The sequence below is a fragment of the Condylura cristata genome, unplaced genomic scaffold (assembly GCF_000260355.1).
Source record: "Condylura cristata isolate star-nosed mole 26May11 unplaced genomic scaffold, ConCri1.0 scaffold00020, whole genome shotgun sequence".
Classification (NCBI taxonomy): Eukaryota; Metazoa; Chordata; class Mammalia; order Eulipotyphla; family Talpidae; genus Condylura; species Condylura cristata.
The window spans coordinates 31,132,419-31,156,920 of NW_004567121.1; the positions used below are offsets into that span (position 1 = coordinate 31,132,419).

Below are 24,502 nucleotides of genomic sequence, written 5' to 3' on the forward strand. Positions count from 1 at the left end.
AACAACTTCCCTTGATGGTGGCTCCAGGTCAGGAGACCAGCGTTGCTGAAGTGCCACACGGTGCCTGACCCTACAGCTGGGCAGATGAGGTGGGCCCAGCACCAGGTTCCTGAGGAAAACAGACAGAACTAGGAGAGAAGGGAAGGTTTGGGGGCCCGGCGGGGCGCACTGGTGCAGGGGTTCCTGGCTTCCCCTTGCTGACCCCCATCGCTGGAGGGAACCCAGAGACTGCTTCTCCCAGGGCCGCCTCCTCTGCTCAACTCCCCAGAAAGACCCTGCTCCAGGAGTGGGTCCTGGGGGGGGCTGCTCCTCAGAGGTAACAGCTCCCCAGGGCTTCCAGACCTGGCAACAGGAGCCCTGCCCTGACCAGGGACGGAGGGGAGCCTTCTGCCGGCCGCCAGCCGCCCTCCCTGGCCCTTCTGCTCTCTCCCTAGGAGCTGATTCCAGGGCAGGTCACCCGAGGTCCCAGGCATTCATCCCGATTAGGGGTGCCCGTGAAACCAGAGCCGATGAGAGGGAAGACAGCCGGGGGAAAATGTCTCAGCCAGGATGTTGTCATACGTGCTCGTCAGATGACACAGTCAGTGCTGGGTCCTGGGGTTCCAGACCCACTCTTGCGGGGGGCCCAGTCTGACACGGGGGGCCTGGCCAAGTCAGAGGAAAGGCCGGCGGAGCTGGGTCCCTGAGGAGACCCTGAAGGCCCCTCCTCAAGGCTCAGAGCAGAGCCTGGAGTGGAAAAGCAAACAGGCCCAGGACGCTGCCCTTTGAACCTTTTGCAATGCTTCCTGCGCTCTTTAAGCCTGGGCGCCCCGGCCCAGGGCGGGCGACTGTATAAATACAGCTCCCTCGCAGGCCTGCGCATTCCCAGGCCGGTGCCGGGCCGGAGCTGGTGGGCGCCAGTCCGTGAGCAGCCGACTACGAAGGGAGACACGCGCAGCAGAGGCACAGTGAGGGTGACACCCAGCTCCGCCATGGGCCCCCCGGGGCCGGCGCTGCCGCCGCTACTGCTGCTGCTGCTGCTGCTGCTGCTGGGCGCTGGTGGCCGGGCGCGTGAGTGCGGGGCTGGGCGGCCCAGCGGGTGGAGAACCAGACCAGAGCGGGTCCGGGGCGGGTGAAGCCTGGCAGGTGCGGGACGCCAGCAGCTCGGGCCTGGGTCCGAGCCGGGACAGCCACAGGGCTTGGGACAGGTAAGGCAAGACTGGCTCCTCCAGGCTCAGGATGGGGACCCCCGGGAGCAGGTTCTCCAGAGCCTGCTTCCTGAGAAAGGAAAGTCCTGCCCGTCAGACCCAAGGGCCCGTCCTGGAGGCCAGACAAGCTCACAGTTGTCTCTCTCCTTGCCTTGCAGAAGAGGAGGCGCGCGGAACTGTCAACCCCAGCTGCTCAAGTAAGGCCTTTGCCCACGGGGAAGCCAGCCCCCCAGGCACCTGGTCGCTAAGCGCTGTGGCCGGTGGCACCGCTCTGAGCCCCGCGTAGCCAGCTCCCGGGCTTCTGCCGGCCCTTCTGCGGGCCCTTTCATCTGTCCCGAAGCGCAGCCTGGGGGTGGGGCAGCGAAGGGCTGCGCTCAGTGGGCCCATCACAACCCTATTGATCAATAGCTAATCATTGATTCAAAGCGCAGGAGAGTGAGGAAATGCTGACTTTAACCTTTGTGCAAATCCAGACCCCCACTCCTTCATATTTACCTGACCCCTAGGGGTCAGAGGAGCTGACCTTGCAGAGATACCCAGGGTTCCCCCAGAGCGGGAGGCTGGCCTCTGATGGAGCAGCACTGCCATCTGGTGGGAATTTGCCATCACTGCACCTGGGCGCAGGGCGCAAACGTTGCCACCAACTTGCGTCTTTTTTTCACCTTGTTGGAAAAATTCCTCTGAGCACAAACAGAAATCTCCAGAAATTCCTTCTTGAGGGTTTCTTCCATCATCCAGATTATTGGTAGCACTAAAAGAAAAGTCTTATGTCTTCAAGCTGATCATTTGAGTTAAGACCCTGTTGGACCACCTGTGCCACGGTTTCTCTCTGCCGGAAGCTGACTGTGCTCAGGAGCTAATTCTACAGGCTCCACTGACACGCTTCTCCTTCTTTTAGAAGATGCAACTCGTTTCAAGCCCCTCAGGACATATGTTTACAACTATGAAGCGGAGGCTTCCAGTGAGTTCCCCGGGACTGGGGATTCAAGAAGCACCACCACGCTCACCTGCAAGGTAGGGAGCCCACCGGGTGAACCCAGGGAGACGGGGTCTCAGGACCGCACCCCGAGTGAAGTTTACAGTCAGTAGACTCTGTTGCTAAAAGCAGCGGTACAGGAACATGCCGTTCCTGCTCAAATAAGACTACTTGTTGGTGAGGCTGGTTGCCCTGTGTCCCGGCTCTCAAGAAACTGATTTCAGGGGCACTGTGGGGCTCACCGGTGGAGGACCCCTCGGGCTAACTAAGGTGTTGATCCCTTTTGAGAGCTGGGTGTCTGTTCTGACGACTTAGCACAAATAAAATCACAAATCCAGCGTCCCCGCACACTGGCCTCAGGTCAGGTGTCCGGCGCCTGCGGCCGGCAACCCGGGCCAGACTGTCCCTGCTGGCAGTGCCCTCTGGACTGTGCTGGAGAGCACCAGGTGTCTGCTTAGGCCCTAGCAGAGACGGCGGTTTGGTTTCCGCGACATTAAGAAAGCGCTTGCTTGGGAAGCAGCCACAGCCCCTCCTGTTTCCTGTGCTTCTCAACAACCACCTGCGGGCCTCCTTCCTCCTAATCAGTCCTGTGTACGGCTAAGTGAACACATTCTGAACCAATAAAAAGACATCCCCCGAGGGCCCTTCCTGGTGGCCCAACAGGTTAAAGCACAGCACTGTGAAGCTTTCTGCAGCCACTGCAGCACTAGAGTTCGATTCCCAGCCCGGGAGCTGACCCACCTGGCACAGCAGCTCTCCTGACCCGCCCGCTGCTCCCCTCGGCAGTGTGTTTCAGTCAGTCTGCCTGTTCTGCTCCCCACACTGTCTCTGGCAAATCCTCACACTTCCCCCCACCAAAACTCTAGCCTGTTCCCCAGTTCTTGTATACATAAATAAATCTTTAAAGAAAAAAAAAGACACCCTCCTTTACATGTGTGGGACATACTTAAGAAACTTGGCACCCTAACCATGGCAGGCCAAGTATGGGACTGTTTGTTCCACAGCTGAGGACGCAGGTGGAGTGTGGGAGCCACTGACTGTCCCCAGACAGCACTTCCCCTGGGGTCCTAGCTATGAGTATTGGGGCCTGGGGGGACCTTGTGTTCTTGATGAGAGTCTCCTGTATCTCAGGTCGAGCTGGAGGTCCCCCAAATATGCCACTTCATCCTGAGGACAGGCCAGTGCTCCCTCAGAGAGTCACACGGCTTCAACTCTGAGGGCCAGGCCTTGCTGAAGAGGACCAAGAACTCAGAGGAGTTCGCTGCCGCCATGGCCAAGTAAGTGTGGGTCTGTTTCTGAGCTCTGCAGTGCTGGGCGTGTTGCATGTGTGTGTGTGTGTGTGTGTGTGTCTGTTTAGGGAGGACTGTGTGTGCTCAACTGAGGCCTAACCGTGAATCGAAGTCTTCACTTTGGGTATTCACTGAGGCTCAGGGAAAGGCTCAGGACAATCAAAAAGAGGCAAGCATGCTTTACTCCAACCGGAAGCCCCCCCAATTACCATGCCCATACAATGGAATTTCGTGGAGTCTTTCAAAAAGAATTTGCTGAAGGCTCTTGCCAGCTTTACAGTCCAGGGGTGTTTGTCTCAATGGTCTGGGAACCATCTCTTTGAACCGTAACCATCAGGAAGATTGCTCCCCATCCCAGTGGCATCGATGACCACTGAAGTCACCCCAATTACCTGGTGGATGGAGGACAAAGTTGAGTGACAGAGGGGGGCTGGGAATCTTTGGGAGGACAGGGTAGTGTTGGGCTCCTGGAATGAGTCTGGGGGCTCCCCGTTCTCTCAGCACTGTGGAGATGCCTGGGGATGATTGATGTTGGTTATTCTCTGAGTATTTGGTGGAATTCCCTGGTGAGACCATCTGGCCCTGGAATTTTCTGTGTTGGGAGGTTTTTGATGATTGATTTAAGCCCTTTTTACTCATTTGTTTGAGATCTTTGAATATCTTTACATGAGAAATATTATAGAATAAAATAAATAGAATATGGTAGATATATAGTATAGGTAATACAACAACCTTACTTATTGACACAAACTTTTCCACTGAGAGCTGAAAAGAAAAAGACGGGGTTAGAGCCATGCCAAAGAGCTCAGAAGGGATTTTGCAGATTCTGGTTAAGTGAGAAAAACCAGATGAAGAAAGCATGCGTCAGACCCCCCCATTGGTCTGAAAAGAACACAGGCGGGTGTCTCCACCTGCTCCCATCTCTCTGAATGGCCTGAGGGTGGAGGTGTGGGCAGAATCCCCCGAGGTTGTTCCCAGGGGCTGTGGGAGCTGAGGCAGCTGTGGGTGGGGAACAGAGAGGCGGTGGGCGAGCCCAACAGAAAGGACAGAAGAAAAAGGCCGAGCGCACGTGGGTCTGTGAGCTTGGGCAGATGCATGTTGTGCAGATGGCTACCCCGGAGCGTGGCCGCAGCCCAGCCATCCCCGCTGGTGAGGGACAAAGGCCGCCTGTGACCACACGTATCCGTCCGGCAGGTTCGAGCTCCGGCTGGCCATTCCCAAAGGGAAGCGAGTCGTGCTCTACCCAGAGCAGGGCGAACCAACGCACATCCTCAACATCAAAAGGGGCATCATCTCCGCCCTGCTGGTTCCCCTGGAGACAGAAGAAGACCGGCAAGTGCTGTTTCTGGTGAGGACTTAGGAAGCTGCTGTTTGTGGCCGGGACCCCATCTTCACATGGTGGAGGGGAGCCCACGGGGGCCACGACTTAGCCACCTGGCTGGTCACACGGAGGCCCGAGATCGCTGCTGAATGCGGGGCCAGGGTGGAGGGGGAGGCAAGACCCCCTAACACAAGAAGGGCCGAGTCCTGCCTGGGGGAGCTGCAGTGGCAACACTCAGGGAACACGGGCGTCGATTGGGGGGCCTGGTCCTCGGAGACCCAGGACCCCTTAACAGGCTGTCTGACTCCGTCCCTGGCTGGCCTCCAGGAGAGTGTGCCCCCCCCAAGCCACGCTGCTCTTCCCTTTTCTCCCAGCTCCTTTCCCTGCCCCCCCAAAGCCCCTGAAGAGGTTTCCTGTGTCAAATACATCTGTGGTGTCTGCTCCTGCAGGATACGGTTCATGGGAACTGTTCCAGCGACTTCTCGGTCAACACCAGGAAGGGCCACGTGGCGACAGAAGTCTCCATCGAGAGAAACCTGAAGAAGTGTGATCACTTCCAGCCCATGAGCATGGGCGTCAGTCCCCTTGCTCTGATTCGAGGCCTGGTGAGTCTCCCTCAGCGTGGCTGGTCACACTGAGCGGTCCTCTTCATTATTAAACTCTGGAATGTTGGAGCTAATGGGGAGGAGACCGCCCCACCCTCCATGCAGACTAGAGCAGGACATGGATCCAGGCTGGGATGGCCACCCACAGCCACGTGGCCTGCTACTCCTTCACCTGGACCAGAGTCAGGCCAACTCGTGCTCAGAGCTTCCTCCTCCTCTGTCCTCCTTCCACTGCTGTGAAGCCCCCCCCACACCCCCCGCTCCGAGGGAAAGACTGAGTGCTCAGCCCCAGAAGGCTCTGGGCTTTGTCACATGGCTGCAGAGTCACTGGTGTCTCCCCTGTGCAAGGGCTAGACAGCCCTGCACTGGAACTCTGGCTCCAGGGACGCGTGAGACACACACTCAGTTCTCCTCTCCACTCCACGAAGCAATGTAACTGAGTGTCAACATTGTCTGTCACCCCACGACACCCCACCTGTGCCCGGCCCCTCTGGGCCGCCTGCCCGGGCCACCCCCTCGTACGAACATTCTCTGCTAATTCCTGCACTAGGGTCATGCAGCGCCAGGGCCTGCACTCACCTAACACCTTGTCCTACCTTCCGGGACGCGAGTCACCGCTCATCAGTAAACACGCAGGCCTTGAGCACTCACTGCCATGCTGGCGATGTTCCCGGTCACTGTCCGAGAGCTCAAGTCAGGGAGACGGTGGCCGCGCAGGCCAGGGCACTGAGTCAGCTATTTCTTATGGGCACCTGCTGTTAATCAGCTCCACTCCTGGAGAGACAGTGACAGTCCCCAGGCAGGAGCACAGGTCAGACACTGGCAACGGAGGCCGGCACGGAGCCCGAGAAAGTGCTAGATTGAGCAGCGCGGTCAGGCGATGCCTGATCGGGCCTGAGCACACCATGCACATTCGCAAAGCTGTGAGCAGGTCCAGTTAGCAGCGGTGGGGAGCCTCTGAGGGTCACAAAGTGTCGCGAGGACATGGCGCACGAACCAGGAAGAGACCGAGGATGGTAAATAGCAGCGAGGCCTAGGGCCCCGCTTCCCAGCAAAGAAAACTTCGTGAGCGGCGTGTGCAGGGTGGGGCCGGGGCGGCGGGGGCACGGGAGGGTTGTGTGAACTTGGGCAGCACGCAGTGTGCCCTGGACGGGATAAGAAGAGGCCGTGGCTTGACGCAGCTGAGGCTATGCCATATGAGTGGTCATCTTGTCACAAGCCAAGGACCAAGCTCCCCTCTTAGCTGAGCTGCGGGTCTCCCCTGCCCACTCTTTGTGGAAAGTAAATGCCGAGGTCGTCTCCCACCTCAAGCCCAGGGACTGACCAAAATTCCCTCTCCCGATCTCGTTCTCAGAGTCGTCCCTTGTTGAACTGGATCAGCAGCAACCAATCCTGCCAGTACGCGCTGGACCCCAAGAGGAAGCACGTCACAGAAGCTACCTGCCGGGAGCAGCACCACCTCCTGCCCACCTTCCACCAGTACGTGGCCTGCTGAGCCCACTCGTTACTCACGGGGTCCGGGCGAGCTGTGTGCTTCTCGGGGGTCCTGCTCCAGGCTCAGTTGTGCCTGGGTGGAGCTGTGAAGAGGCACGCAGCAGACTGTCCCTGTCCTCCTTCTCAAGCTCACAGACAATCTGGCAGGAAAATCCTAGGCTTGCGAAACAAGTAGAGTCCAGGAAAAAATATGCAAGGCCCAGAATGCAGGCTCTGCCCAAAAAAGCGGGGCTCCCTGCGCGCTGCCTTGCTAAGAAGAGCTTTCTGGAAGATTTAGAATTTTGACTGGCAACTTGTGAATTCACATCCATTTTGAAAACTCATCTATCAGTGAATGTTGACCAGGGAACTGCATTTATGGAGCACTTTGTGGGACGTAGGGAGGAATTTGAAGACACGGTGCTGGTAGCACCCCTGGGTGCCCACCAGTGTAGGGTGCCCAGACAAGGCCGCATGTCCTTCTGATGGGAGGACAGCTAGCATGGCCAGGAGGAGGTGGGGGTCATACAGGAGGGAGTGAAAGATAAGATGGCTGGATGCGAACAGGCTGTGGAAGGGGAGCGGGCTCAGGGCAGAGGTGGAGATGGGGAAGCAGTGAAGACAAAGTTTCGCTCTGGGCCTTGGCCGTCTGACGTGTGTGCCTCCTTTGTGACCAGGAATAAGCATGGCATGATGACCCGGGTGACACAGACGCTGAAACTTGAAGAAACAAGTAAGATCAACAGCCGCTTCTTCGATGACGGTAAGACTCTGCCCACACAGCTGCCAGGGCTGGGAGAGCGCCCACGATCAGCATGAGGTGTGCTCAGCAACTCGGGGGCCCTGTGGGATGTGTGTGCTGACAGGCGAGGTTTGCAGCTCTGGTCTGGCTAAGGGCTACTCCAGTGAGAAAGCACAGTCACCCCAGAATGGCACTGCCAATGCAATAAAGGAAAGGGATGCTCTCCCCAAGCCACCGGGGTCCTCGGCAGGAACCTGCCCCACTAGGCCCACCGTCGGTAGGTCCAGTCGCCTCATAGAGCGGTGACCAGACCTGGGTCTGGACGAGGTGGGCTGAGAGGAGAGCGCCTCAAGGTCAGGAATCAGTCTCTGGGGCAGGAAGGAACTGTCGGACTCTCAGTCCAACCCCAACCCTGCAGCCCTGCAAGCGGGCCCCCGGGAAGAAAGGCTGCGCTCAAGCCACTTCACTGTAATGCCTCTGTCTTGTGGAGTGCATGTGTTCTCCCCCGTCTGTGTGGGCTTTCTCTGGGACTCTCCCTCCCACACCTCACAGAGGTGCAGTTGGGTCATTGACATGTCCCAGCTATCCCCCGGTGAGTGTGGGGTGTGGGAATGCAGTGGAGGATCATCCTGTCCAGGGTGGCCCCTGCCGTGTGCCCTGAGCCAGGCTGTGCTCCAGTCACCCGGGACTCTGGACTGGAATGAGTGGTCTGGAAAATGAATGAAGGGATGGACCAATCAGTCTAAAATTTCAACATTAGATGTGTTTTGGGTGCTTATTTGTAAGTTGGGTGATGCTTGTAGGAACTAAACTCTTGTTTAATCAATTAGTCTATCACCAAGTAGATTTTACTATTTGTCATTTTGCTTAAAGCCCCGTAGCATTGACCCTAAGGGAGACTCACGGTGCTCAAATCTGTCTCAGGCATCACCTCCTTGTTCTACGCAACCCTGGAAGTCAGGCGCTGGCCAGCTGCGCTTTTACGTCCACTCGGGGGATCATGACACATAGTGAGGCTTGGCGACCTGTTCAAGGTCACAGGATATTAGAGGTGGCACAGAATGTGCCCCCAGCCCGAGCATAAGCCGGGACTCTCCCCCTGGCCCCACATGCCTGAGCTGCCTTAACCCCCTCATGGACCTAGCAGAGAGCAGATGATGGTGGGGACACAGAAGGGTTTGCCCTTCCCACAACCCTGGAGGGAGTGGTGTGTGAGAGTCCGCGAGTGTCGGCTCGGTGGGACCTCCTCACCAGTTCCTTCCAGCTGAGAGTAAAGGACACCACACCAGCCAGCCTGGGCTCATTGCCAGCTCTGCCTCGTCCACCCAGAGCCATCTTGGGCATGGTGAGCTTTTCAGGTCTGGCCTTCATTCCCCGATCTCGTTCCCTGATCTTTTGGTTGAAAACCCATCCACTTGTGTGGGGGACAGTAGGTGGTCAGTGGAAAAATTGAAAGTCAGGCCCTTGTCGCAGAGCCAGGCACATACCGGACATGGAGAACCTAGAACCATGGTTTTCTTCTCTTTTCTTTCCCCGTTGTGGACACCGCCCCACCTCCATCCCCACTTCCAGTTTCCTTTAGAGCAAAATGCAGTTGAGGGGGAGGAGTCAGCACCAATTTCTTTCCCACGTCCCTCTTCCAGGTACTGAGGAGGCTGCACTCACCTTTGAAAGTGCCAAGTCCACATCCCCGTCAAAGCAGGCGGAGGCCGTTGTGAAGACCCTCCACGCACTGCAAAAACTGCACGTCACCGAGCAGAACTCCCAGAGAGCTAACCTCTTCCACAAACTGGTCGCTGAGCTGCGAGGCCTCGACGACGACACAGTCGCTTCCCTCGTGCCCAAGCTGATAGAGGTGTCCAGGTAGTGCTCAGGTGGCTCAGCTCGGACTTTCATGTCACCGTTGGTGGCTGCCTCAACTTTCGACCCTTGGTCAAAAGGAGAATTCCAGGGGCCACTGAGTTATCAATCCAGTTAATCATTTGGTCCATTTCATGTTTGCTGGCCAGAGACTGCCAGCTGGGGTGCCCAGGGTCCATGGACAACAAGCCTCTGCCCGCACAGCATACTGCATGTGTATGTCTGGAGGGAGAGATACTCTCTGGGTGTTTTAATGGGTGCTTCCTAATGCTTGCTTCTGCCATGGGTATTCTGGACCTTTGGGAGAAGCCTGTGTCTTCTGAAAGCCTATAGGTTGGTGGGGCGAGAACTCAAGCACAGAGTCATACTATGGTTTCTTTGCGCTTCAGGCAAAGACCCCACGGGCTATAGGGACATGCAGTGTCTGGCCTTGGGACCAGGTGACAGGCAGGTCTCTGTGGGCCATGAGTCTGGCTCCTTCTTCAGACACCACCTGGGGCTTCTCTAGTGCATACTGCTGGTAGGGAGGCCTCTTGGTTGCTGGGATTCACTTGGATTTTGAAAGGTGGTTGGATTCGGTAGTTAGTCAGGGAAATCAGGGCGCTCCTGACAGAGGGCACCACAGACAAGGGGCATGTTAACTGTCTGGTAGGCGTATCTGTAACCATCTCTGCCTGTGCCATGCAGCCCCATCACCTTGCAAGCCTTGATTCAGTGCGGACAGCCTCAGTGCTACACTCACATCCTCCGGTGGCTGAAGAGTGAGAAAGCCAACCCTCTTCTGATAGACGCTGTGACCTACCTGATGGCCCTGATCCCAGAGCCCTCAGCCCAGAGGCTGCAGGAGATCTTCAACACGGCAAAGGAGCAACAGAGCCGGGCCACCTTGTATGCGCTGGGTCATGTGGTCAACAAGTGAGTGCTCCCCTGGTGTTCCTACCCTGATGATCTCATTTTTGTTTTCTCTCCTGGTCATCTTGAGAATAATATCTTGAAATAAGAAATCAGCCAACACACGTTTGTGCATTACAATAAACCTACCTATACTTGCTGAGTCCTACCTCTTATCCTATAGCTACTATAAGACAAACCCCACGGAGACCCAGCCCCTGCAGGACATTGCCGATTACCTGTCAGAACAGATCCGTGATGGCTGCACCGGGGAGAAAGAGCACACCTACTTGATTCTGAGGGTATTTCAGTGTTTTGTATACTACGCGCCATTTTGGCAGTCTTCTCTTGGTCACCTCTTACCTCTCCTTCTGTGCCCTGACACCCTCTTGTTTCTTTCAATGCAGGTCATTGGAAATATTGGCAGAACCATGGAACAGGTAGCCCCAAGACTCACATCTTCAATCCTGAAATGCATCAAAAGTGCAGAGCCATCACTGCCAATCCAGAAGGCTGCCATCCAGGCCCTGCGCAGAATGGGGCTCCAAGATGAGGTACAGTCCTCAGAGGAGCCAGCATGGGAAGCTTATTTGGAGCAACAAGCATTTGACACGATAGTCGAACCCCTACCATTCTGTTGACTTTATTCTACTGCTTTCCAATTGCAATCTTAGCAAGTCTACTGACTTGATAACCTATCAGAATGCAGACATGACCCACTGCCAAGCCAGTGGGCAGAATATGACAATTTAGTTACATTTTGTCCTTTGAGAGTGATCGACCCTCACTCTCATCCTGAGCAAAATAACTGATTTTACCCAATTGCGACAAACTAGGATAGTGGATCTGGTTTCACCTTAGTTGGCAGTAACCCCAGAGTTTTAGAAACTATTGTATTTATTGACCTCAAACTCTTACAATCCCTTCCCACCTTTACCTTCACATTGAAATAATTTAGGTTAAAACAACTGTATAAACACTTAATGGCAAGTCTCTATTAAGTCATCACATGGCTGTAATTTGTATATTTTAATGCATTTGAATTTAGTGCCCATCTATAAGAGTCTTCCCTTCCTTGAGCTGGTTGCTCTAGGGAATACTGCAGAGAAGATGCAGTGCCAGCTGTTTGAGAGCTAGTAGAAAGATGTTAACTTGAACATCATAAATCACTGCTAGAGCATGCAAGCATTTACATGAAGGTCAATGACAATAGTCTCCTCTTTTGGCTCCAGGTCCGGGAAGTCCTTCTTCAGACTTTCCTCAATGAAACCTCCCCAGGGGACAAACGACTGGCCGCCTACCTCATGCTGATGAGGAGCCCTTCTCAATCAGATATTAATGAAATCACCCAACTCCTCCCCCGGGAACAGAACGAGCAAGTAAAGAACTTCGTAGCTTCCCACATGGCCAACATCTTAAAGTCAGAAGAACTGTCTATCCAAGAGTAAGTAAGAATGATTTTCCTCCCACTACTCCCAAGGGTTGGAATTCCCAACCTCCATTACAATTTATATACTGCCTGCCCTTTCTAGAGAGTTCTTCTTCTGAAACAAACTCTGTGTGAAAGCACAGCAGAGAAACCTGAGTCAAGCTCTTGGGGTAAATGAAACCCAAAGAGTTTGGTAGTGATTTGAAATGTGTCTGTGGGGGAGTGAAGGTGACAGTGCATAAGTGACCAGGTATTTCAGCTGAAGATGCTCCTTCTTTTCATCCAGCTTGAAAAAGTTAGTGGAAGAAGCACTGAAAGAATCTCAACTCCCAACCCTCGTGGACTCCATCAAAATCTCCCAGAACTATCACCTTTCCAAATCTGTTTCTCTTCCATCCCTTGATCCAATCTCAACCAAAATCGAAGGAAATCTTATATTTGATCCAAATAATTACCTTCCAAAAGAAAGCCTCCTGAAAACGACACTCACAGTGTTTGGATTTGCTCCAACTGACCTCTTTGAGGTATGTGTGAGACAGAAGGAGATGCCTGTGCTGGGTGTTTGGGGGGGGCAAGATCCAGCGGTAAGGGGAAAGAATCCTTAGTGGGTCACACCATCATTGAGGACTGCTTTCCCGACTCGCTAGCCTTCTTTCTCATCTCCCTTCCTGGAATGGTTGGGAACATGGGCTACTGGTGTGAGCGAAAATACTGGTGTCTCAGAGAAGCCCTGAGACCCCAAATCTAGGACATGCCTGAGCTACGCAGCCAAACAGCTCTTGTTCAAACTACAAACCCACTATCATCTCTGGATCTTATTGAAATTATTGTTTCTCCCTGAACTTTGCTGCTTTTCAAGAAAAAGGGCAAGTAATAACTTTTGCCTTCTATGATTCTAGTGAGATTAAAATATGACAGCTCCTGTGGGCATGTCTTGTCCCTTACATCAAACACTGGCTTCATTCAGGGGATATAAAGGTCAGGTGAAGGGTAGCTTATAACAAAGAAACTGATGGTATTTTCTTGCCTGATTTTATTTCTCAGATTGGTTTGGAAGGGAAAGGCTTTGAACCAACTGTGGAAGCTCTTTTTGGAAAGCAAGGCTTCTTCCCTGACAGTGTCAACAAGGCCCTGTACTGGGTTGATGGTCAAGTTCCTGATCACGTCTCCAATGTCTTGGTGGACCACTTTGGCTACACCAAAGATGATAAACGTGAACAGGTATGGTTGAAAAGTACTCCCTCAAGGAAAGCTGGAAGTCTCAATGCAAAAACATTCTCTAAACCTGAATGTTATCAAGGAATTTTGAAGCTGAAGTGACAGAGGTGGCTGTTATTAACCAGTCCTGCAGGGGTTTGGGGAGGATGGGGACCTCTGCACTAGTTGGGTCTGCACTTGTTGGGTGCAGAGGTTGGTACCCTCTGCACTTGTGGGTCCCCTGAATATTCAGGGTGCCCAAACCAGACTAGTGGGTGCTTTCTAGCTGAAAGGTAAAGAGTATGAATTCCAAGACTGGGTGTGAATTCTAGCCTCGGCATCTTCAAGCTGTGCTCAGCTGGACTAGTTTTGATATTAAGTACATCTGTTCCTAGAAAGCTGATAATAATCCCTACCTCACATGTTGATTTAAGGACGAAGTGAAATAAAGTACATGAGCTGCTAAGCAGAGTGCCTGATTCTGGTATTAATTACTCGATAAAGTTACTATTATAATTTCTAAATTCATATTTATTATGAATTTCTTTTTGGCTCTCATTCATATCAGCATGTGAGCTAATGGGAAAGAATCCATCTTGAAGCTAGCAGGGACCTTCCCCCCATAATAAGTAGGAAATGGATTGAATCATTTGCAGCTTCTTATTCTTCAGATTTTTGTGACCCCCAGTGTGGTTCAGTCATCGGCCTCACATAAATCTTGTTAGAAATGCAGGCTGAACCTGCATCCTCACAAGCCCCCCAGGCCACTTGTAGGTACTTTTGAGTCTGAGAAGCAGGCCAGTAGTTCCCTCCCGGCTGCCCCAGGTGGCCCCTCTTCCACCCGAGGCTGCGGATCATCGCTGTGTTGGGTGTATCGCTCGCACACCTGTCTACAGAAATGTTCTATCTGAGAACTTCGGCAGGGGCCAGTATGTGTCAAGCTTTTAAACAGTGTACAATCTCAAGGAGCCTCGAGTATGCTTCCCTAGTCAAAGGGGAAAGTAGGGGCGGGGGTGGGGAGCCCCAGGGTCCTAGCATTCAGCAGGGCAGAGACCTCTCCCATGCTTCCACCCACTGTGAGTGTCCCACCATGATGATCCTTGTGGCCCCTTGGGGCTGTGGCCCACCGGCCCCACATCCCGAATCTGAAGATGACCGACAGCACTGCCATCTCACCATTTTGTTGCTCATCCCAGGACATGGTCAAAGGAATTATGCTCAATGTTCAGAACCTGATCAAAGATTTGAAATCCAAAGAATTCCCAGAAGCCAGAGCCTACCTCCAGATCTTGGAAGAAGAGCTGGGCTTTGTCCGACTCCAGGACCTTCAGCTCCTGGGAAAGATGCTACTGGGTGGTGTCCACACTCTGCGGGAGATCCCCCAGATGGTGAGTGTGCCCATCAGACACCAGCAAAACTAACTCTTACAGGACCTCCTGTGGTCCCTTCAGATCCAGACCACTTGAGCCAAAGACATTCTGTGTATTTCCTTCAAAGAGGAACTTAGCTTTGAATTTCAGTGAAGATTCTTGGCTTGCAAGGAATTGGTAACATTTAGAGAAGAAGCAATTCATAATGTTAGATGTATTTTTTAGTGCATGGCTGACTTTCCCTTAACCCGTATACAACAGTGCCTTTTAATATTGAGATGATGTAATGATTATGAAAGAGTACACTTGACAAACTGTAATTAATGTACTGTCTGAATATGAGCTATAGACTTTACTATTAGTATTACTCATTTGCTAATGAGGTCAGAAATATCCAAATATACTACCTAGGGTTTCATAAATAGGAAATTGGCTTTAATAAAATAGATTCAAGCTATTTCTAGAAATGTTACTTAAAAAATGCATTCTAACATGTGCATCATCTTAATAACTCATGCATTTAAAATAAAATGGCTTTACCATAATATATTGAATTTCAAGCAAGACCCCACTTACCTGTAGACTCCAGAAAACCAGAATAAAGCTGGGCTGTGGTAAACATCAGAAAGCTCGAGGCCAGGCTGGTGTTGAATGCCTTCTGAACCACAAGTTGAAAATAACAAGTTGAAAACTACCCATGACAGTTTTTTCTATACCAATTCGTTGAACTCTATAATCTTTTATCTTTACATTTCAAACTGTTCAGCTAATTAAAATATGAGAGTCCCGTCCTTTCTGGATAAAGTAGAATACTTCCTGCCCCGGTGTAGCTGCATTTCACAAAGCCCACACCAGTGAGGCTCACCTTCTGCTGCTCCCTCTGTCCAATGTCCAGATTGGAGAGGCCCTAAGGAAGGGCTCAACATACGACTTGTTCCTCCACTACATCTTCATGGACAATGCCTTTGAACTCCCCACCGGCCTTGGGTTGCAGCTGCAAGTGTCTTCCTCTGGCGTCCTCACTCCTGGAATCAAGGCTGGAGCGAAGCTGGAAGTAGCCAATGTAAGACTGTCCAGTTCCAGACAAAGTGTGGCATCGCTGCCAACACCTCACAGAGTTGTATGCGCACCATTAGGGCCCCGCTAGGGCGTGCCACCCGGCCAGCTCCAGCTGGCCTTGGCGGTCACACGAGATGCAGCCATTCTCTGTGAGTGGGGAGTCCTAGCATCCGCTCATCCCATTCTGCACACAGGTCACTTGGCACTTCCCGGTTTGGGCGTCAGGGTGGTGTGTCTCCACGGGGCTGAGAACTTGGCTGTGAACCATCCATAATCGTGTTACCTGCGGTGTGAGCTCTCCGGGGGTGTCTGCCCAGAGAAGGGGGAAGGGCAGACTTTCTGACAACTAGGAGCTGAGGGATCTGAGAAGCTGACCAGGCCATTTTCTGCCTCCTAGATGCAGATGGAACTGGTGGCCAAACCCTCTGTGTCTGTGGAGTTTGTGACAAATATGGGCATCGCTGTCCCGGACTTTGCTCGGAGCGGGGTCCAAATAAACACCAACTTATTCCACGAGTCAGGCCTGGAGGTGCGAGTTGCCTTGAAACCTGGGCAGCTGAAGTTCATCATTCCTTCCCCGAAGAGGCCAGTGAGACTGTTCAGTGTCAGGTAATTCTTTCATCTAGAGCTGAAAGTCAGAAAGAGAGAATTGAGATGGTAGTGCTGGACCTGACCACCCCGGCAACAGCTCGAGATAATTGAGACCTCAGCAGATATGGAGGCTGGGGGAAAAGAAGGTGCTGAGTGAGCAATTTTTGACCTAGCATAGACTGATTAAATGATTGCGACGTCCTTGACATCGCCCACCCCACTACCCTGATTTAAGATTACTAATTGTCACTAGGCTATGTAGTCTCGTTTTTGTTGCTGTTGTATGGTCATCTGTTTTGAGAATGAAGACACTAGCTCTCGAAAAAGCATGTTGGGGATAAGAACAAATTTCTCAGGAAAATTACCAAAGGACATGCTGATCTCAGGACTGCAGGGAAAACCTGGGGTCACGAGTGCTGGTCCCGGAGGGACCCTCAGACCCTGATTTACCTTCATCTGAGAAATGAACATGATCTATCAAAGGAAGCATCCTCGGAGAAGATTAGGACATTGTTGAGTTGTCCTGTTCTCAGTTGTGTAAGTCCATGCTTAGGAGGGCGCCACCATGATGGTTCTGTGGCCAGGAACCTTAAAGTGTGATCTCTCTAGAAGTCAGCAATAAGCTGAATGCTGCTGAAAGATCAAAGAACATAAAGCCAAAAAATGTCCCCTGAAGTTTGGAGAAAGAAGGTGATTCTTGATGCTCTGAAAAGGGTTTGGAAGCACAGGGGCCATCAGAGGGCGGCTGAGCAAGAAGCAGATTGAAAGTAGAGATTGCAAAGGCACACAGGTTGCTGGACTGTAAGAGGGACTAGAAGGGAAAGAGAGGGATGTGAGGGAGAGACTTGAGCAGGATCGCTCCCGGCAGGAGATGGTGGAGAATAAGGGCTATCAGATGAAGGAGAGTCCAGCATCTCTTCTCCTGAACTGAAGTTCCATTAACTGCTCATTAACATCTCAAGCCTGTCTGCTCTGAAAAAAGAGACTCTCCGTGACAGATATCAAAGTAAAAGACTCAGTGCAAAGTCTGAAATCTGAGCCCCTCGATTGTTAACCTTGTTGATCTTCTGCTTGACTATTGTTCATTCTTGAGTAAATCAAAGACTGAGACAGAGCAGGATGAGGAGGCCTTTGTTCTGTGAGGATCTGTGATGTTCACTTGGAGCCATGACGTGAAGTTAACACGGGCTTTCTTTCTTCCCCAGTAACACGTTGCATCTGGTCTCTACCACCAAGACGGAAGCGGTTCCATCTCTGGTATACACCAAACAGTTCTGGACGGCTTGCAAGCCTTTCTTCCCTGGCCTGGAATACTGCACCGTGGGGGCTCATTCCAGCTCCAGTGCCTCAGACTCTGCCCCCTACTCCCCAGGGGACACCAGGTCAGGATGCCCAGTGCTCCCCCACTCAGCCCCAGCATCTGCTCCCCTGCATTTGGCCACTGAGCAGGACAGAGGAGATAGTGGTGTGGGGGGCCTTTGGCTTGTAGAGGGTACACAGCCTTGGACTGTTTAACACAGTGGTGCTCTGCCTAACACACCTATGCGGGGGGCCCAGATTCCTGCACAAACTTTGGATCTAGGATGCTTTCTCCATAGGTCGAGGAAGAGGGGGCAGTGTGAGAGGGTGGGGAGTCATAACCCCTGATGGAGATCTCAGCTCAAAGATCAACAGCCAAGGAGGTTCAAGGGAGCTTCACCCACTGCCACTGAGGTCCTCCTTGAAAATCACCTCTTTGTGCAGGGCGCCTGCTCTTTCTCCTTATGTGTTAGTGAGGTAGCGCCGAATCACAGCACAGGTTCTGGCTGGGTGTGGCCCCTGATGTGGACAAAGCCAAGCTTGGGGGCTCATGTCTTCAGCTCCCCAACCCTCTGCCCCATCCACTGCAGTTCCTGGCTTTGCTGACACAACCAGCCAAGTCCTGCTCCACTGGCCCAATGCCCTGATTTCCCAGGCTGCCCTGGCCATGGCTCTTGGGGGGCAGTAGTCTCTGGGCATTAAGGACAAGAGACAGCGTTAAAGACCACATGTTTGCTGCCCCTGGGGCTGGGCTCTTGGGGATCGGCAGCTGCACCTCGATGGTGCTAACGGTAAGCACCGCACACTCTAACGTCTGTAGGTTCCAGCTGGAACTGAAGCCCACGGGAGCAGTCGAGCAGTACTCGGCCAGCGTGACCTACGAACTCCAGAGAGAGGGGGAAGCCCTGGTGGACACGCTGAAGTTTGTGACTCAGGCGGAAGGTAAGTATCCAGGAAGATTCCTCCCTTTCTGCCTCAGCTTCGGGTGTTAACTTAGCTTCAGGTGCTCATTTGACATATTTAAGAAATAATTACTCAAGAACCTGATTAAGTGTCAGGCCTGTTTGAGCACTGAGGCTCAAGCACTAAAGCTGGCATAAAGTCCCTCCCCTCTTGGAATTTTCACTGAATAACCAAGCAGATCAACATTCAGAAAGTTGCATTGGTGCTGGGGAGAGAAACAGACTGCAGAGGTCTAGGAAAGGTCGGAAGTGGTGGGGAGCAAGAGGCTGGAGCAAAGCAGAGGCCTTTGGAATGATAAGAGAAAGTCTTCTGGTAAAGGGAACATTAAAAAGAAGCTTGAAGCCCTCCCTGGTGGCGCGACAGGTTAGAACGCAGCACTGCAAGCCAGACACAGCCACTTCAGTGCGCGTTCGATCCCCAGCCAGGGAGCTGACTCATATGGCGCGGCAGGCCTCTCCTGACCCTCCTCTCCGGGGTGCACTTCCTAGATCTGCTTGTTCTGCTCCCCACTCTGTTTCTGGTAAAGCCTTTCACTGCCTGCACCTCTGGCTTGTACCCCAGTTCTGTATGCAGAAATAAGTAAATCTTTAAAAAAAAAAAAAAAGGAGGCCTGAGGAGGTAAGGACATACACCATGTGGGAAGAGGGCTAATGGCTAAGGGGCTGGCAGTACAAAGGCCCTGAGGCAGGTCTGGGGCTGCCAGATTAGAAGAAAAGGAAGGAAGTCAACATGAGCAAGCAGAGAGCAGGAGAGAGGGGGAGCGGTGGTCTGGTAGGTGATGGTTAGGGCACTGACTTTTACTGTATGTGAAATTAGAAGCCACCGGCGAGTTTTCATCATTTAATTTACACTTGAAGACACAAGGGCAGAGAAACAGTTTTGTAGGCTGTGGCAGTAACTGGGGCACCGGTGGTAATGTTCTGGGTTGGAGACCAGGCAGGGACCTTCTAGTAGTTGAACGATGAGGCTGAGATTTACTGACATGGTGGGTGCTGAGTGTGTGAGAAAGGGACACCAGGCGGTGCGAAGTTTTGTGCTGAGCAACTAAAGAATAAGTTGGATTTTTACTTATTTATTCATATGGACCTGGGGTACAGGCCAGAGATGCGGAGGGTGAGAGGATTCGCCAGAGACAGAGCAGGGAGCAGAACAGGCAGATCGACGAAGTACACTGCTGAGGGGAGCAGCGGGCGGGTCAGGAGAGGTCTGCCGCGCCAGCTGGTCACCTCCAGGGCAGGCGGGGATCGAACTCATGCAGAAGTGGCTTTAGCTTCTTAATGCTGTGCTTTAACCCGCTGCACCACCAGGGAGGGCCAGAAGTCTGGTTTTATGTAGATACTTTAAAACAGAAAAACAGGAAGATGGGGGAGCGTGCTGACAAAATTGTCCTATGCCAGTTTTTCAAAATTATAAAACGGACAAGCCTGTGGCTCGGAGGAAACCTGGAATCATGTTAGGAAGAATGGCACAATGCAGGAGCGGGGAAGCCTGTCAAGGGGCAGGAAACCAGCAGGGACATCACAGGCGAGTAAGAGAGAGGACACTTCCGCCTGACACCCCAGGACTTCAAACCTGCTGTCCCCCCCACATGCCATGTGGCCCACATGGGCCTTTGCACCTCCAATTCTCACTTGCTGGAATGTTCTCCCCCCAGGACGCGGCATGGCTCAGCCTCTGTCTTCATTCAGGTCTCTGCTCATCTGCCTCTTACCAGAACATCCATGAACACCACTCGTAAAACAGCCTCTTCTACTCCTTTCCATCCTTTATTGTCTTTCCCATTTTCCCTTTACTTCTTGACATGTGTTGCCACCTGACATGACTTACCTGACATGACTTACCTGTCTATTCTTGGTATGGCCCCACTGTAATGTAAATTCCCTGAGGACAGGAGCTCCCCAGTGCCGAGAGTACTCCCTGGCACATCATAGGCTGTTGATAAGAATTCACAGATTGAACAAACATATGAGCTCCACTGAGCTAGAAAATCTAGTAAAATCCTGACCTGCATCCTCGCATATTGAGCTCTGAGATGCCTCTGCCTCTCGCTCCCCTGCCCTCATCGCCACAGCTTCTGCACATGCGCATCTCCATTCTCCTGTCCCTCCTCCAGGTGTGCCGCAAAGTGATGCCACCATGAGGTTCAGCTATAACCGGCAGAGTATGACCTTGTCCAGTGAAATCCAAATTCCAGATTTTGATGTTGACCTTGGGACCATCCTCAGGGTTCATGGTGAATCTGCCGAAGGAAAAAAATCTTATAAGCTCACCCTGGACATTCAGAACAACAAGATCACTGAGGTCACGCTCACTGGCCACATTAGGTAAGGAAGGCCCAAGGGGGCCTGACCTAGTGCAGGGCAGAGAGAGCCCCTCATCCTGACCCTCTGCGCGTACCCAGGGTCTCCCGCCATTCCCAGGCCACCAGCAGGCACAATCAGGAGCTTTAGAGAAATGATCTCAGTTCTCAGAGCAAACTGCCAGGTAGGTTCGAGTTCCACGGTCTCATATTGGACGTCGGAAAAGTCATGACTCATTTTTTCTGTATTTCTGACAACCCAGTAGGTAAGGAAATGGTAGCTCCGCATTCATTAATTAATGTTAGCTCGGCAAGGTTAATTACTTTGAACAAGACAACAGAGCGTGTAACTGGTAGAACAGGATGTAAACAGTTCCAAATACCTTTTCTTTCTCCTGTAACTCTCTGGAAAGACCCAACTTTGTACAGGAGCTGGCTGTAGAAGCTAATGAGTTACCTAAGGTCACTTCCCTGAGCCATTCGTGTCTCTCATTGTCAGCCACTGATCTCTGCTTGCATCTATAAAGGAATATCTAACAGGAATTAATCCCCTGCTCAGTGCCCTGAAGTTCCCTTTGATATCCTGGGCCCAGCAACATGTTTTGATCTTCATGGTTCCTTCCTTGGATTGGACAAAGTCATTGACATGTATGGTTGATTTTCATTTCAATAGCTGTGACAAGAACGAAGAAGGCAAAATCAAAGGTGTTATCTCCATACCCCGTTTGCAAGCAGAAGCCAGAAGTGAGGTCCTCACCTTGTGGTCTCCCACAAAACTGCTGCTCCAAATGGACTCATCTGCCACAGTTTATGGCTCAACAGTCGCCAAGAAGCTGGCGTGGCGTTATGGTGGGTACCTCGGCCCCAAGGGCACTTCAGGGCAGCGGGTGCTTGAGTACAGGGCTCAGGGTGTTGGCTGGGGCTGACCTGGGCCGCTGCCCACGCTTTTGCATGTGCATTTCAGATGAAGAGAAGATTGAATTTGAATGGAACACAGGTAGCAACATGGATACCAAAAAAGCAGCCTCCAATTTCCCCGTGGACCTCTCTGCTTACCCTAAAAGCTTGCACAAGTTCGCTAACAGTCTTTTGGACCACAGAGTTCCTCAAACAGACATGACTCTCCGGCACATGGGCTCCAAGTTAATAGTTGTAAGTGCAAACCAGGCTGTCAATAGCTAGGTGGTTATAAGTGCTAATTACACGCTCAACTCAGACTCGGTGAGGGAGATGGGCTTCGGCATGCTTCCTGGCAGGGAAAGACACCTTCACGCATGCACAGACTGCCAGCCAGTTACAAGGCTGGATGTGATAAATGCCACATGATTCCTGCTAAGGGGAAGTTTGCTGGGCTTAGGATGTCAACGGGAGCTTCAGGGCACCGGGTAGGGGATGGATTTCTGTTAGATATTCACTTGTAGCATGCAAGAAGAGATCAATGGCTGACAAGCCAAATAAGTCCAATGGTCCCCATGTTTTTTAATTTTCAGCATATCCTTTTTTTATTGATCAATCAATCACAGATAAATTACCAACAATTGTTAATTATTCTTTGAGACCTACCTCTGCTCTGAAAATACCCCTGCTCTGAAAATGTCTATCATTTTGTAGGCAGCAAACACATGGCTTGAGAGTACATCCAGAAATCTTCCTTACTCCCAAAATTTGCAAGATCACCTCAGTGGCCTAAAAGAACTATACAGCCAAAAGATGGGATCCCCAGACTTCCACATCCCAGAAAATCTCTTCTTGAAAAGGTAAGACAGGAAAAAAATGTCTTAGTCATACAAAAAAATAGAGGGTTTTGCTTAGCATGACTTAGACTTTTTTTTTGAGACCTACTTCGATTAATACTCACAGCATAAACATTTTGGCATTTGTGTATTAATAATCATGAGGCAATTGTATGAACACCAATCCAGTAAGGTAATTGGGAGATTCTGGGATTCACTACCTGAATTTGAAAGCCATTCTATTTTCCACCATTATAAGCTCAGTCCCTCCTTCATTGGGGTCCTATTTGTGAAGGATTTGGGACCTGGTAAAGGAATTGGCTCTAGGTTTGGGTCGAGCTCTAGAGGGTCTGAATGGCCAGTGGGCCCTGGACGACAGGGACACTCTTAGAGTGAGGCTTCTCGCTGAAGGCAAAGTCAGGTTCCAAGGTGCTGATCCACTTCTATGCTTACAAAAACACAAAATGCTTTCCTTTATTTCATAAAAATTGAAATAGACCAGGAGTTGTAAAGATTGCTGTCTTCTCATAATGATTTTCTGTATTATCTTCCTGGTTAAGAAAACAAGTGGCCTGTGCCACATGGGCTTGCCAAAGATTACTAGCCAAGTAAGTGTGACGGGATGAAATCCACTGAGGCACCCACGTGGGCAAAGCCTACTCAGATGAGAGAAAAATATGGCAGCCTCAGAGGTCCCAGGACCCTCTTCCTTCTCTACCAGTGCTTCTCTGTGCTGGGCCAAAAGAAGGAGGCCAGGGTCTTAGCAGTAATGAGGCCTCATCAGTCTCGGAATCCAGGACAGGAAGCAGCTAGTCCCGGTAGTCATAAGCAGATTATTTGCTGACACATGAACTCTGCAATAATGCCCCTGCATGTGTAGGTTGTGATAATAGCCTCTGAGCTGGCTCAGTACTGAAAAGACTGCACAGTGCTTTCAGGGATTTTTTTCTCACTTGTTATCGAAGGCCAGCTCAATGAGGCCAACAGAAAAGGTACTATGAGACTTATACAGGTAACATCACTGAGACTCAGAGAGGCAAGTTCACTAATTGGTATCATCACTAATTGTTATTAATGGAAGCTCAGGCTCTAACCCAAGGTTACTGACTGCCACACCTATGTTTCTTCCACACATCAAGGTACCTCAGTTCAGCTTAGCGAGTAAGTATGTGGCCTGTGTGCCCTATGGGCAACTGGATGCCGTGAGTGAGAAGATAAAAGCCAGGTAAATCCTTTCACCAGAAAGGATTCTCCATGTGGACACTGACAAATGAGGAAATAAGTGCTAACTATATAAGCAGAATTGTGATGAGCTCTTTGAGGTAGGTGTAAGGGCCTGTATCACTATAGGAATGAGGAAAATTAACCATGACTCAGATGGGACAGTAAAGGAGGAAGCAGCTCTTGGAAGGACCTAGCGTGGCTCTGAGTGGTGTGTGGAAGTAAAAGCAAAGGTTTCCAGGCACAGAAGGAGGAAACGTGCCAAATGGGTTTGGAAATAGAGCACGTGCACCATTGCTGTAAGGTGAGGGACAGAGACTTTCAGTTCCTGTTTTCTGACAATGGGGATGTCATCTCTGTGTTCCTTCCAGTGACGGCCGGGTTAGATACACCCTGAACAAGAACAGTTTGAAAATTGAAATCCCTGTGCCTTTTGGTGGCAAGTCCTCCAAAGATCTAAAGATGATAGAGACCATTCGAACACCAGCCCTCGACCTCAAGACTGTGGGACTCCACCTGCCATCTCGAGAGCTCCAAGTCCCCACATTCACCATTCCCAAGGTGTATCAGCTGCGGTTTCCTCTCTTGGGTATTCTGGACCTCTCCACAAACATCTACAGCAACTTGTACAATTGGTCTGCCTCCTACGTTGGCGGTAACACCAGCACAAACCATTTGAGGCTGCGGGCTCAGTACCACATGAAGGCCAGCTCTGTGGTGGACCTGTTCTCCTACAGTGTGCAAGGTGAATAGGACTGGGGGAATGGCTTTCTGGGGCTAATTCATCACAGGCTCTAGCGGGACAGCCTCCATGAGGGAAGACTTGAGCTTTCTTACAGACACTTTCCATGATGTTTTCATTCATTTGTTCAACTAGCAAAAATAGCAAATCTATCAGAGGCACCAAATATTCTACTAGGCAGTAGCAATGACAGCGGGGTGAGAGGTTCTATGGGAGGTTCAGTGGAGCATTTGCTAAGGGAACCCAAGAGCTGTG

At 51.6% G+C, this 24,502-nt stretch overlaps 1 protein-coding gene across 1 annotated transcript in view; it reads left to right on the plus strand.

Annotated features, from left to right (window-relative positions):
- Positions 1–971: 971 nt before the first annotated feature.
- Positions 972–24,502, plus strand: part of APOB (apolipoprotein B) — a 35,610-nt gene continuing 12,079 nt past the window's right edge. The window contains 25 exon segments of the mRNA XM_004686059.1: positions 972–1,050; positions 1,346–1,384; positions 2,086–2,201; positions 3,295–3,440; positions 4,647–4,800; positions 5,223–5,378; positions 6,733–6,857; positions 7,529–7,614; positions 9,237–9,456; positions 10,141–10,368; positions 10,529–10,646; positions 10,752–10,898; positions 11,577–11,788; positions 12,060–12,297; positions 12,818–12,994; positions 14,167–14,358; positions 15,236–15,403; positions 15,797–16,008; positions 17,196–17,372; positions 18,110–18,231; positions 20,366–20,576; positions 21,225–21,400; positions 21,516–21,703; positions 22,163–22,308; positions 23,877–24,250. Of these exon segments, the coding sequence (XP_004686116.1) occupies positions 972–1,050; positions 1,346–1,384; positions 2,086–2,201; positions 3,295–3,440; positions 4,647–4,800; positions 5,223–5,378; positions 6,733–6,857; positions 7,529–7,614; positions 9,237–9,456; positions 10,141–10,368; positions 10,529–10,646; positions 10,752–10,898; positions 11,577–11,788; positions 12,060–12,297; positions 12,818–12,994; positions 14,167–14,358; positions 15,236–15,403; positions 15,797–16,008; positions 17,196–17,372; positions 18,110–18,231; positions 20,366–20,576; positions 21,225–21,400; positions 21,516–21,703; positions 22,163–22,308; positions 23,877–24,250 (4,207 nt within the window).